This window comes from Manacus candei, unplaced genomic scaffold, assembly GCF_025592945.1.
Source record: "Manacus candei isolate 608988 ecotype Guabito, Panama unplaced genomic scaffold, ASM2559294v1 h1tg000119l, whole genome shotgun sequence".
Classification (NCBI taxonomy): domain Eukaryota; kingdom Metazoa; phylum Chordata; class Aves; order Passeriformes; family Pipridae; genus Manacus; species Manacus candei.
The window spans coordinates 649,101-662,982 of record NW_026138167.1 but is presented as its reverse complement, the minus strand read 5'-3'; the positions used below and the strand labels follow the sequence as shown (position 1 = coordinate 662,982).

The 13,882-nt window shown below is 39.1% G+C and overlaps 1 protein-coding gene and 1 long non-coding RNA gene across 7 annotated transcripts in view; one reads left to right on the top strand and one right to left on the bottom strand.

The window, feature by feature from the left end:
* The window catches only part of TJP1 (tight junction protein 1), a 162,606-nt gene extending 156,599 nt beyond the window's left edge, over positions 1-6,007 (bottom strand). Inside the window, exon 1 of one of the 6 annotated variants that reach the window (XM_051770463.1) lies at positions 5,534-6,007. In XM_051770463.1, the coding sequence (XP_051626423.1) occupies positions 5,534-5,700 (167 nt within the window). In that variant the 5' untranslated portion in view covers positions 5,701-6,007. The remainder of the gene's footprint in view (positions 1-5,533) is intronic. The other 5 variants (XM_051770462.1, XM_051770464.1, XM_051770467.1 and 2 more) reach the window with 5 other exon arrangements.
* Positions 5,556-11,351, top strand: LOC127462150 (uncharacterized). The gene is made up of 3 exons (XR_007900318.1): positions 5,556-5,610; positions 8,716-8,824; positions 9,086-11,351. It is a non-coding gene; the product is annotated as an uncharacterized LOC127462150 (long non-coding RNA).
* The last annotated feature ends 2,531 nt before the right edge of the window (positions 11,352-13,882 follow it).

Genomic DNA, 13,882 nt, shown 5'->3' with positions numbered 1-13,882 from the left:
AAGAAGTGAATTGCAAAGTCATTGATTGTAATACATGCATGAGGAGTATAGAGGAATTATCATAGGCTAAAGTAGAAAGATTTGTAAGAGACCCCTTTAAAATATCTGCAGCCCATCAACTACTTCTTGAACAAAAGCCTAGGAAGTCTAGGGCTTTAAAAAGTAGAATATAGCATCAAGATATTTGAAAGGAGTGAACAGTTCCTGATGCCTTGCTTCAAATGTGCTGTTTCTGTTCAAATAATATGTTTAATATTCTGGAAACATAACACCTTTTTAATGGAGCTCATCACAGGAATTCTAAAATCAGATACCCCAATTCATTAACTTCCGGAAATTTTAGTCAAGTGAAATTGAACCATTTTGCAAATCCCACATGGAGTCGGAGGCCCTTATTTATTATCCACAATTCTTAGAACAGTTTCATTGACCTTGACTGGTTCCTGATCATATATCACATTACATAACCATGACTCTAAATTATTTCTCTAGTTTGTACAATAAGCAAAAACCTTAAACTTTCAGTATCTGTATTCCACTGACAAACATGCTAGGCTAACAAAATGCTCTGCAAGAGTGACTTCAAGGTGCAGTATCACATCAAGGGCTAACAACTTAATACACATTATAACATAATTGGATGGGCTGTATACAACAGGGCTTTATTAATAAAACTATCTTTATCTTCTACTTGCACATAATTACTATTTACAACTTCCGATATGACCTAACGTTTTTGTAGTTAAATTATGTCTGAAATGACTAATATCATCTTATTTTCTAGACAGACCAGTTAGATTGAAAAATTTTTCAAGAACTTAAAAAATTCCCTTCTTGTTCAGAGTTCTGAACAATTTATAAAAGTCAGCATCAGCATGTATAAAAAACAAGTCTTGAAATGACACATTTTTCTGTATTTGTTTTTCAACTGTAGTGTTAATGGTACAGTTAACGCAGAGTGGACAAGGTTTTGTCAACTCCATAGCCTTCACCTTCTAAGGGTGACGTAATTATTACACTTTTCATATACTACAAGTTGTCTGCCTAACCTATTAAAAAAGCATTTACATACTTGTAGCAATATCAAAGTCTAACTTAGAAACTTCTACGTCTAGTAGCTACACAGATATCAGTTGAAAGATGCATAAAATGCCCATAATTATATGCCCTCCCATTAGAAGCCAGTCTTCCTCAGTACTACAGAAAGTGAAGACACAGGCTGGGCTCAGCTTAATGTGATCATTATGGCTTCTGGCTCAAACAGAAGGCTGGAAAAGCTGACATTCACTCCCACTTATGCGACTGGAAATCCTAACAATTATACATACTCAATACTAATATTTGTTTGGGAAAATAAAAGGCAAATTAGAAACAATGGCTGGCCACACTGAGCAGTCAGCTGCTATGCTGAATTCTTGTGCACCTCTGCAAATATGTGGGTCCTAAGCACAGTATCCTGCCTCCACCAGGAAAAAAAAAAAGTATTAATTAATTAGCAACATGAATAAATCCTTACAATGGGCTAAACTCAAATTTTTATCCCCATTTCAAACAAATATTAGCTGGAACCAGTAGTCAAGAATGGAAAATACCCATTCTGAGGCTCTGTATTTTTCCACAAAGTTCTGTAGAGACACCAAGAAGATCAATTTTTGATGTTTGCTATCTCCTATATTAAGGTGACATTTTCCATTATTTGATTCTACTAAATATGACACTACTTAGAACATAAACAAACAATGGCACTTTTCTCCCAAGGGATGGTCCTAATGATAAAACAGATATCCTTCATTATAAGTCTAGGCTTCTACAGCCAAGTCTCAGCCTCAATACAAAGACTCTGAAACAAGAAAGCTTTCAGATCAGTGCTTAATTCCAGACATGCTGGTTATTCTTCACTGATTTCAAGTAAGTTTACTCCCACTCTTGAAAATAACTGTGCCTGTGCAGTATCTTACAAGAAGCAGCTAACATTTAACATCCCAGCTACTATACCACACATGCTTTTAACAGTAGCACCAAATGGGAACTGGATCCTGTCAAAATTCAGATTCTGTAGTGCACTGCACCTGCATTCTTTCTATAACCTAGATTGCCTCAGATAACTACCAATCATTCTTAAAAGAATGTAAATATGGAATAGTTTCAGCCATTTCCATAATCTCCACAATGAAAATTTATCACTAAACAAGTTTTTTGCCTTATTTCATGACTCTGCACTCCCCTGCACCAAGGGGAGCAGCAGGGGTGTAAACCAAAGCAGAGGAAGTCTTTCAAAGTAAAGGCAAATGTTTAAGAAACAGAAGGGAATATTAGTGAGAAGAACTATTAGAGTTGCTAAGATATCCTGTTGGGGGGGTTGCTATTGGCTTCTCTTTTTCATTTGTTTGTTTATTTGCCTGCACATCTTCTCCTTGCAGCAGAGAAACACAATATTCAGTGTGACAAGAAATTATGGTCTACCTGTGTAACTCCCCTTAATAATGTGATTTAGCATTTCCCTGTTGTAAAAGGACTCAGGTTGCACGTATTGGGATTTCAGTAAATATTTATGACAATTTACTATTTTAAGATGCTCCCAGGTCAGTTGTCAGTTTTTCTTGACCACCTTTGCAGATGTTAGTCACTGCTGCACTCTACCTGTACTAGCAGTGTTATGATGGTGGGTTTTGTATCAAAATACCGTCCCTCCAGCAAGAGGATTAAAAACATCCTATTCATCTCAATTAGGTTCCTACATATTAGATTACAACACTGTACACACACAAGGAAGGGTCTGAATCAGCAGTTCAGGACTCCAGCAGCTTCCTCCTTCCCTGAGTCCAAAACTCTACTACCCCAAGTAAACCTCACCAGAAAATGATAAGCTCCACATAAAGCAAGTTTCTGTCTCCTCCACTTCCCGCTGCAAGCCTGTGCCATAGCTTCCTTCTGTTTGTTCAATCACCTGGTTTATTCTCTGCTACTTAATAAGTATTTATTCTTAACCCATCGTGAGACAGCCGGTGTCCATCTTTTGTGTTTTCATTTGTAGCTCTGCTTTCATGTAGAATAGGACTTAAATTTTTGGGGGAAGAGCAGGAGAAAATTGGAGTGACAGATGCTCTCCAAAGAAACAAAACATTGCTGTTACCTTTTTCATTTTCTTTTAGTAGGATTCAGGTGGATTATCTCCACCAACAAAAACATGAGTATTTTAACCCTTTTTTATTAAATTATGTCTTTGCTTCCAGTCACACACATTAACACATCAAAAAGCTTACAAATATGATTGGTTAAACACAATGTTGTCAATTTTTAAAGATAAGCAAATAAAAATAGAGGGAAAAGCATCCTCTGACCATGGACTAACTTGATTTACACATTTTCTGTAGGTATTTTTGAAATTTCCAGTTATATAGTACTGAAATCAACTTTTGGTTTAAGTGTTGGAAATATACACTAATATCTCACTGATTTTACTAACAGCACTATATCCTTCTCTCTAATATTTAGATTTGTTAATGTATTATTGGATAGAGACTACGCACAAGTAAGAAAAAAATAACATGACAAAGTTTCTTTAAGCATTTCTCTAAATGCATCAGAAAATAGTATTTCATCCATAAGCATAAATTCTATCCAAATAGATAATGCCTAATGCTATTAAAGTTCTCAAAGAAAATGTGAATACATTATATCATGTCACCTATTAATAAGAATATCCCAGAGACATACTTTCAAATGTTCAAATAATTCATACATCTCCCTAAAATTAAAAAAAGTCTACCTTATTTTTTTAACACTTTTAGTCAACTAAATCTTCATACAGCATTGCATTGCAGCAACATGATATCAAGCTAGAAATGTTATGAAATGCAATGTTTGTGACAAGTATTAGTATGGATCCACTATAACGTTTTGCTATACCTCAGAAAGCACAGAATCTCACCATGAAACAGGACAACATAGAGCTGATCTAACTTCAGCTGAAGACAAAGTAGGAGCTGAATTGAGCCCTTTCAGACTTACAGAAAGTAAGTACACAAATAAAGATAGCTTTCCTTTCACATGCCAGCAAATAAAAGATTTCCAATAAGCCACAGGAAATATGAAACTGGACAACTGTTATTATTACACAACCAATAATTAAACTTCTTAAGCTGAACACAGGAGTGGCATTTGGGGAGAATAAAATACGTGTGGTACACTTTATGTAGCTTATATAATCAGAGTCAAACCACTGAATACATTGTAAAAATCTTGGATTAATGTAACAAAACTTATCTGTACGACAACATATTTTGTGTAAGACTTCATTTGATTTTGCTCAATACAGTCAGGATGAACAGATTCGTCAAATTGTGTTCTATCTGCAAGGAACAGCAAGATCTGGAATTAATGACAGAGAGTTTACTAGTTTCACATTATGTTTCTTCAGTTGATACATTTTCTTGATGCCGTCTATGCTAGCTGACAATGTGGGGGAAAACGAAGTAAAAAACCACACTCTACAATTCATGTACAGCCTACAACTGCTGACATGATAATATTTTTATTTGCGAACTATGTTTAAATAAAATGACACTGTGACACTTTACTTTCCTTCACAGGAACATATAAGTCCAGTGAAAGAAAACTGTATGACCATTGCCAACTAAACATCACTCTTGGGTATTTTTATAGATAAGAAATTACGAATTTATTATTGATATTTTCTTCACAGAAAATCTGACTTCACAAGTTCCTGTATTTTCTCCTTATGATTTGTCCTGATGATGACACACATACCATTGCTCCCATCAAGCTGACAGTGGGCTCTTGCACGAGTGACAGGGTATTGCAGTGCCATATGCCTCTCGGTGCCCCACTCACCCACATTACACCACTATACTTTAATACATTTTTCATAACATGTTGTTGATTCATCCAGAAAAATCAGTTCAGCACACAATTAGCAAGCACAAAAGGAGTCAGAATCAGTCAGGGGAAAAGCGAGGTTTAAATAAAAATGACCATATTTGACCAGCACTACCTCTGTCGCTCACTAATTTATGAGATCTGCGTCTCTCTTTTCCCGTTTTCTCGGTACACCTGTCAGCAGGGGCAGGGGATTCGGACCCGGCTCTCTGCACAGCCCGCGGCGGGAGCACAATGCGCTACATCGGCGGCAACACTCGGGCTGTCACGCAAGCGGTGCCTCCGCCGGAGCCGCTCCCGCGCCCTCAGCCCGGGCTGCGATTGCCGCGGTGCCGGGTCCGGCAGCGCTGTCCCCGCGGGAGCGGAGCCTGCTCCGGCCGCGTCCTGCGCTGGACCCGGCGCGGACAGCTCCGCCGGCACCGCCAACGCCTCCCGGCGTTTCCGCACGGCTGGCGGAGAATCCGCCGGGAACTTTGTGCCCCGGCGATGCCCGCCAGGCGCCGCAGGCCGGGCCTGGGCACGGCGCCCCCCATGTCCGCGGGGACCCCCCGCCGCCGCGCCCGCCCGTCCCGCCGCGGCCCGCGTTCGGCCCGCCTGGCCCGCAGCGCCCGCGGCCCCGTTTGTGCCTACTCACCACAGCTTCCTCTTTAAGGGCATCAGACTGCCCCTGTTGGAGGCGGTCACCCCTATGGCCATCTGCAAGACAGTCAGGTATTTCTGATACTTCATTTTGCCGTCGCCCCCCCTGTCCCTGCCTCGTCCCCGCCGCCGCCACCGACAGAGTCTCTCCAGTCGCTGCATGCAATCATCAAATTTTTATTTCCAGGCATCTGCCGTCCCTGCGTCGCGCTTCTTCCCCTCCTCCTCCTCCTCCTCCTCCTCCTCCTGCCGCGCTCCCTCTCTCTCTGCCCCCCCGGCTCACGCTCTCCTCCTCCTCCTCCTGCCGCACTCCCTCTATCTCTGCCCCCAGCTGACGCTCTCCTCCTCCGCCTCCTGCCGCGCTCCCGCTATCCCCGCTCCAGCTGACGCTCTCCTCCGCCTCCCGCCGCGCTCTGCCCTCCCCCGGGCCCGCGCTCCTCTCCTCCTCCCGCTGTCGCACTCCCTTCCTCGCAGCCCCCCGTGCTTTGCCCCCCGACCCACTGCCGCGCCTCCCTCTCCCCCGCCGCGCCGCACTCTCCGCACCCGACCAGGCCCCCCGCTTCGCCCTCTTCTCACCTGGGCTATCTCCGGGCGGCCGCCGCCTCCCCTCGCCCCCGACGCGAGCGGGCCTTCCCCACCATCCCTGCCCGCCGCCGGGGCGCTCCCGCCCCGCTGCCCTCCCCGGTTACCTGGGGTATCCCGCCCCCGCCCATGAGGCGCAGCCGCCGCGCTGCCCTCCCGCCATCAGAGGCGCGCCATGGCCGCAGCGTTGCCCGCACCTCCTCGCTTCGCCTCTAATCCCATTAGCGCCTACAGGAGCCCTATGTTATTTTAATCGTCCTCCCGGCTGACGGTGCCGGTTGGGGGGTAGCAGTAACCGAACTCCGGGGCAAACGCCTCACGGCCTGCCGGGGCGGCCCCGTGAGCGGGAAGGTGAACAGGAGGGTCAGCAGGAGGGTGGGGTGAGGTGAGGTGAGGGTGAGTTAAGGATGAAGGTGAGAGCAGTGGTGAGGTGAAGGTGAAGGCCGTTGGGACAGCGCATCCCATGTGAGGAATTCCATGTGAGGAAAGCAACTGAAGTGTGTTCGAGAATCAGATGGTGATTAAGTCAAACTAAAAGTATAAAATGTTTTTAGGGGGTGCCCACCTTCTGGGTACTTAAGCACAAATAGCTGAACATGTAAGTGTGTCATGGCCTTAGGTGTCACACAGTTGTCATTACGGCTTTAATCTGTTCTGTGCCTTCCTCCTCAAGCTCAGCACTAACAGCAGCAGAAGACCACTGTGTTTGAGAAGTGCTTTTGGAATAAGTTCTAACACATGGCACAATATGATCAGACATCAGCACAAACATCTCTGAAAGTGAAGTGTAGCACTTAGCTGACACATTGATCAATAGTGGTGGGAAATACTTTGGCTAGAGATACCATGTTTCAGCACGTAGATATTTTGCAGAGTGCAGGTATGAACAAATCCATGCTCAAGTGACAACTTTTCATTAAGTTGCTATAATAGATATAGTATTAATTGTAATCCTTACCCAGAGTTGGGATCCTAAGGTGGCACTGTCAGCTAGGAAGAGATAATGCACACAGCATTGTCACTTTATGGCTCAGAGATGAGCATTTTGCTGATTATCTTTCTTTGTGTGTGTGTGTTTAATATATACCTCAAGACTGTAGTAGGCTGCATTCTAGCTAGGCCTGTTCATTACACAGGAAGTAGACAACATAAATACAGTACTTATAAGCCCAATTAGAAACACGTTAGTTGTATTGCTGTAGTTAATGAGTTGGACGGCTTTGCATTTTCAGCCAAGAAATCTGATGTACACAAATGTCCTGAAATTCTGTGTCACAAAACGATTAAAAAAATTCAAATGGCAGCTTGATGTTCAGTGTGAGCCTGTACATCTCCAGCTTTCACAATACAGTTAATGAGTTTTTTGACTTCAGAGTGCTCAAGCATTAAAAGCAATGAGGGATGCCTAACTTGAAATGATTATGAAGATAAAGGAAGGAGGCATTAATTTTTGTACTTAAACAATGCTAGTAGTATACTAATTGGAAAGTCTATATCTTTTATAGACAGAACATCAAATCAGTTTTGAAACCTCTAAGGATCTTACTTGGACTTAAAACTCGTAAAACAAACAAATTGCTTTTTTCCTTCTGCATATCTAGTCATCATTAGCTGACTGAAAAAACTGCTGTTGCCCACAAAAGTTACAAGAGAGTAAGTGTGGGCTGAATTTTATTCTTGACATCAGAATGCTAGCTACTGATGAATGCTATTGTAATTGAAATAGTCATTTACATTCAACTACAATCCTATTAAAAATACAATATACACCTTGATATGCTAGGTAATGCTGACTAAAAGAATGATGAGACTGTTTGAATATCACATTTGAGTGTTATACCCATCAGTTAGAAAAATCCATCTCATATAGAAATTCTTCAAAGAAAAATCTAGTCTTAATCTGGTTGTAGTGGTAAAAATTTTGTAGATCAGGCAATCTAAGGATAAGAGGGAAGCAAAGTTTATTTGAAAGCTGATCAACCTGGAAGAAGCAGGTAAGCTTTCAGAGTTCTTTACCTTGTAAAAGGACTCTGTATTAGAGAGTCCCAAAACATTGTTCTTTATTTTTACAGTAGCAGGTTTGGGACATAAATTTATTTTAAGTATTTATATACAAAAGAGTTAAGAAATATGGCAACCATACCTTGTGTAAAAACTTACAATGGAGCATGGGTGTATACTGAAATCTTTATTCAACTGCTTTATAATACGATTCCTATTCTTAATTCACTAGGAATTCCTAAATCTATTTAAATTTGCTAAATAATTATAGTTATCCCAAATTTAGCTCTATAGTTCTCAATGATTATACTCTATCAATCTGGCACTAACAAATTAACTTTTGTACATTTTATGTATTGTTTTCTGTACTTCTTGATGTGCATTACAGAGACGAAAATCAGACATTAATGAAGACATTTTATTCTCTAATTTTAATTGGCATTATTTCTGTTTCTCTTGTACCTGTTCCTTCTTAGCTCTAAGCACCAATGGCTTCATTATATGTTGGCTTTCATAACATCTTGCTTTAAGCAGCAATGTTGTATACATACATTACTGAAAGAGTAAAAAGATCCCGTCTTTCTTGCCTTTCAGATGAACATCCTATTTTTAACAGGAGTCAATCAGCAACTTCCAGATTAGGGTAAGCATCCAGACATCCCCATATTTTAGCTCTAAGGCCTGCGTGGACCCATTTGCCAAGGTAAGACCAAAATCTAGACAGTAGATATCCCTGCAAGAGAGGCAGTCTGATGATATTTACTGTTCTCAATGCAAACCTGTTCTGTCTAACACTCTCCTTCACTGCAGAAAGATGGAAGTTGTTTACGTTTTTGAACCTAGCATGTGTTTTAAAAATTATTTAAGTTCTGTTAGATTACTCCAATATAGTTGTTCCATGGGATTTTTTTTCAGTACAAAACCAAGCAGAACCATACTAATTTCTTAGCTTTTATTTCCTTAGGTAATTTAACTGCAGACTTCATCTCAGAACTGTGTAATCTATATATTGCTTACAGATTGTGATGTCCCAACCTCTTCTGAAGCCTGTCCCCTGAATGTCCTTCCAATGCACTTCTTGATTCAGAGGAACAGACTGCTCTTTCAGACAAGTTTATGATATTATGTATGACTGCTGCACTTGAATGGATGTGTGCTTAGCACAAACTCCACTCATACTTGTTTTTTCAATAGGACAGTAGTGTATCTACAAGACAGATGGGTGGATCCCGAGAAGGTGGAGTTTAATACCAGTGTGTGTGATGGAGTCTTGGCCCATGCCATGGTGGTTTTAGGCTGTTTTCAGCAGCAGGAGGCTGACTGACTGCGACTTGGAGGATGCCACTGGGGCAGTTGTACTTTGGGAGCTCCCATCAGCCACTAAGAATAAGGTAGTGTAATTGCAGTGTAAAGCTACTTTCATCCCATGTTGTGACTCTCATTTTTTCCGTTTTAATGTTGGTAGAATATATATCAGATTCCAGGGAGTGCAAAGCAAGATTTTGCAGCATTATCTACCCCTGCTGGTTTTAGATCTGAGATCAATAAGCCTGTCACTGGAACAGGGATTTTGGAACCTTATCTTGCTTTCCTTTATTGTTAGCCCTTCACACTACTCTGTAGTGCCAGTTGTCACTAGGTGACATCCTTTTCAAACTCTCACCTGTGTCACTTCAGTCTTAACTGTACTCACAGGAGGAAGGGACATTTAAGTCTTACTCAAAAGTCTCCTTGGAGACACTACGGAAGTGCACTTTTAAAAGTCTTGGCTGTGCTTAAGTTACTTCAGATAATGTCATTTTTCTGCAATAACGTGAGAAAAAAAAACTACACTCCTAACTGGCATAGCTGTGCTGGTGAACAAGCAAAATTACTCTTTATTTGCTGATGTAGCTTATTTTGTTCAACAAATCTAACACTGTTTGGTAAAAAGAAAAAAAATCATCTTACCAGCATAACTGACATCCTTATTAGTAATGTAATGATCACATCAGCAAATTTTGACGGCAGATTAGACCTTAATGACACACTTCAAGCACTCAAGGTCATAATTTATTAAAGCTAAATCAAACATTAAGTAAACTTGTTGCTGATTTTATGACATATTAAATAGAATCTTTTATTTGCATTTTAGGATAGTCTTAATAAGCTTTACTCTGCATATAACAGAGACTTTTCATAACCTTACACCATCCATTCCATGGAGTTCTCAATACTGTGCTACTGTGTATGCTGAAGAATTAATATTGTGTTTATTCCTAGGATAAACCTGTTCCCCTTGCTGACTTGTACTCCAATGATTGATAAAAAAGTCTTGATACATATGTCCTATTCTATGCTTCTGTAGTATTTAATATGATTTGAGAACATATTATTACACAGTTCAGTTGGTAAAGTGGCGGTGTTCCAGAGACTGATACAATACAGTAGTGACATTAAAACATGACATTAGATAACTGATCTCCATCTCCAATTTAATCCAAAAGTTCCTGTTTACCAAGGAGGGGTTTTTTTTCTGCAGTAGTTGTTAGTAATGTGAATTTATACAATTACTCCATTATAGTAATAATATTAATAAAGATTTATGTCAAAGCTACTATAACAGACTTTCTTGCCATTTCAATCTATCATGTGTAAACCTCATACATCTCCCATTTTCTTTCCAGAAAGAAAAAAAAAAGGTATAATATCTGTCAAAAGCAAAAGATTTCCTTAGAATCCACAAGTTTGTCGGATGCAATGACTCTGGGGGCTATTTTCTCTCTCCTCAAAAGTAAGTAAAATGTGTGTGTGTTTGTGTGTTTCCAATCTGCACTTAAAATACATAATTCTGTGACTTTTTCTGATCTACTAGGGCTTCTCTGTACTCACATTAATGTATTTATTGTATATAATGCAAAGGTTTTTTCTGGTCTAATACTGCTGTTTCCATAAACTCCATGTTAAGTGAAAATGATAGATATAGCGAGAGAGATAAATACAGTACCATCATAAAAAATACACCGAAACACTTGAAGGAATTTTCCGATCACACTGTATTGCATAATTGACCATCTACAGAAGGGGAAGTTTTCATATTTCTTTAAAGTGTCTTCATGAGAGGCTGGCTTGAGTGGTGGCAAACAGCTATGGGTCTAAGTAGGGTCTAATGGGTCTAATAAATGAACTGACACAGTTGTTTAGAACTGACTTGCATTTCCTGAAACAGTTCATCCTGGTCATTTATTTCAGCTGCCAAAATGGAAAGAGGTAAATAATTTTGCTTTTGGAAGAAAAGAATGTTCACCTTGTTTTCTCAGAAGACAAAGAAGATCTTAAGAGAATTTATTCACAGAATAAATAACTTTTATTTTACTATGGATTATCAAGAAGAAACGGTTTTCTAGATTAAGCAATTGAAATGTTCATAAGCAACTTGCAAGCAAATATCCCCGTTTCACTACAGTCAGGGCTATTTGGAAATGGTTTCCTGTACAAATAGTTCTACAGGTCTGATGTGCTGCTGCTTTATACTCTTACAAGCAAATTTTAGGTTACTGTAAAAATAAGAATACTATTGAAGTGAAGAATTCAGGCTAGAACAAATTGGACTTGTACAGGCACTGTCCAGTGCTTTGACATTTACCTATTTCTTGCAAACTTGTAATACTAAGATTTTACTCCTTAAAAAAAAAAAAAAAGAAAAGAAAACAAATAAAAAAAAAGGATAACCACCCTAAGTCAAAATTATCCAAATATCACATTATGCCTGACAAGCATGACCCTCTTACAGGATAAAATAAGCTTAATGTAGAAAAAAATAAGCATATGCATGAATTCCATTAGTGCTCTCTGATACGGCTTATTCATGTAGAAAACTACTGGAGGGAAGAAATCACCAAGCATACAATTTCAATGTGAGATGCAGAAGAAAAAGAAGCGTAAGTAACATTGCTTCCCAGAAAAGATTCTAAGAAATACATTGCCATCTGCAACACATCACAATCTTAGTACACAAAGATCTAATTAATTAGTCCTGCCAACCGTGTACTGTTAGAACTGTGAAACTATGTAACTCTGAGGTGAAGTGTGATCAGACCTTGCTGTGATTTTGGGATGTAGAGTTGTTAATAGCTTTCATTTTTAGATGTTATACCCAATGGGGAAGCCTCCAAGCACACAACAATTAAAAGAAAATGGAAGATTGTGAAAAGCGGGGAATAATGATGGTTTCCTAAAGAAAGGGTGTGGAATTCTGAAAAACAAAAATTCAGAATATTGGGGGCTAAGAAAAAAATATGGCTTTCTGAATTGTTGTGTTAGATGTGTTATAGAACCACTGTGAAAAATTTAGAATGAGGACCAATTCATACCACTGTACTCAGTTGTCTAGAAAGTCTACTTCCTTAGAACATTGCCTTCGCATTTTTTTCGGTTGAGTAGTGAGTTTTGTGCATGGTAGCTGTACACATGAGGATAAGTACATCAAAATGACAGAGAGTACTACTAAATTTTAAGGAGTTTCTCCTGCCAAAAATTATACACATGCCTCATTTTATAATTTATAATATTATAAATATAAATTTCTAATTATCATTTATTTATAATATAATATGAGTAGGACATTTATAAAGTTAGGGCATTTTTTAGCATCATTAATATCTTTCATTAAATACTGATAGGAATGTTTCCACATTCATAAGTCTGAAGGCTAGCTGGATGTTTCATGAATGTGTTGAAATCGGTTAGAATCCTAGTTCAAGACAGGTTTATGTCTCTAGTTGTGTAGTCGCACACTTATTACAAATATGAAAACCATTTTTGATTTTCAATAAAAAAGTTGCTCTCATTAGAATGTATAAAGCTGTTTTCATTACAGTGTGTATGACTCTTAATGCTATACTATTTTAATCCGATTACCAGTACAATGAAAATTAATGTAATAGGATTTACTATAATTAGAGGCAAGAATACAGTAATCTACTATGAAAAGAACACAAAAAATGTCAGTGGAGCTTATTATAGGGATATTGTTTATGCTAATTAATCAAATTTTTAAAAATCACACTGTCTGATTTTAATTAGTTTAGTGGGGGTTTTTTTTGACAAAACTTTAATAAAGCAATCCAGAAATGTTAGTACTGTTCACGTATTACTCTTTTCTGGGCCACAGAGAATTGGAACTAAATATAAACAACAAAAAGAAATGAAGGACTACAAGCTTCTCATTCCACTGTCCTGTCCAAATTAAAGATAAAATAAAAACAAAGAGTAAAAATGTTAAAAAATTGTAAACAAGACTTTTACAGCATAGATGAAGGAATCAAATTTGAATTTATGGTTTTAGGCCTCTAAGTGCTCAATATCTATCAGTATTAATACATCCCAAATGTTCCTGTAATTCCAATGTAGAAAAACCTATGTGAAATTGTGGTGCAGATTGCAGATCTGTTTCCCAAATGATTATACAGTTATTATATACCTCTCTCTCATAACATTCTGATAGATCATAAAACTTAAGATACACACATGAAGCCTAACAGGCAGGAATTAAGAAATTAAAAGCTAACTAAAAATGATAGCTAAACCTAATAGCAAAAGGTTTGGTGCTGTAGGGAACTTTCTCGTGTGAGTATCTGGGACTACACCTGGTGAAAGAATCAGCTGGAACTCAGCAGGTTGAAGGACTGGTTCCTACAATGTCGATTTGATGTCAGAAGTAATTAGCTCATGCCATACCCTGGTGCCATGGTATCCTATCCTACTGCAGATATTTGGTTAG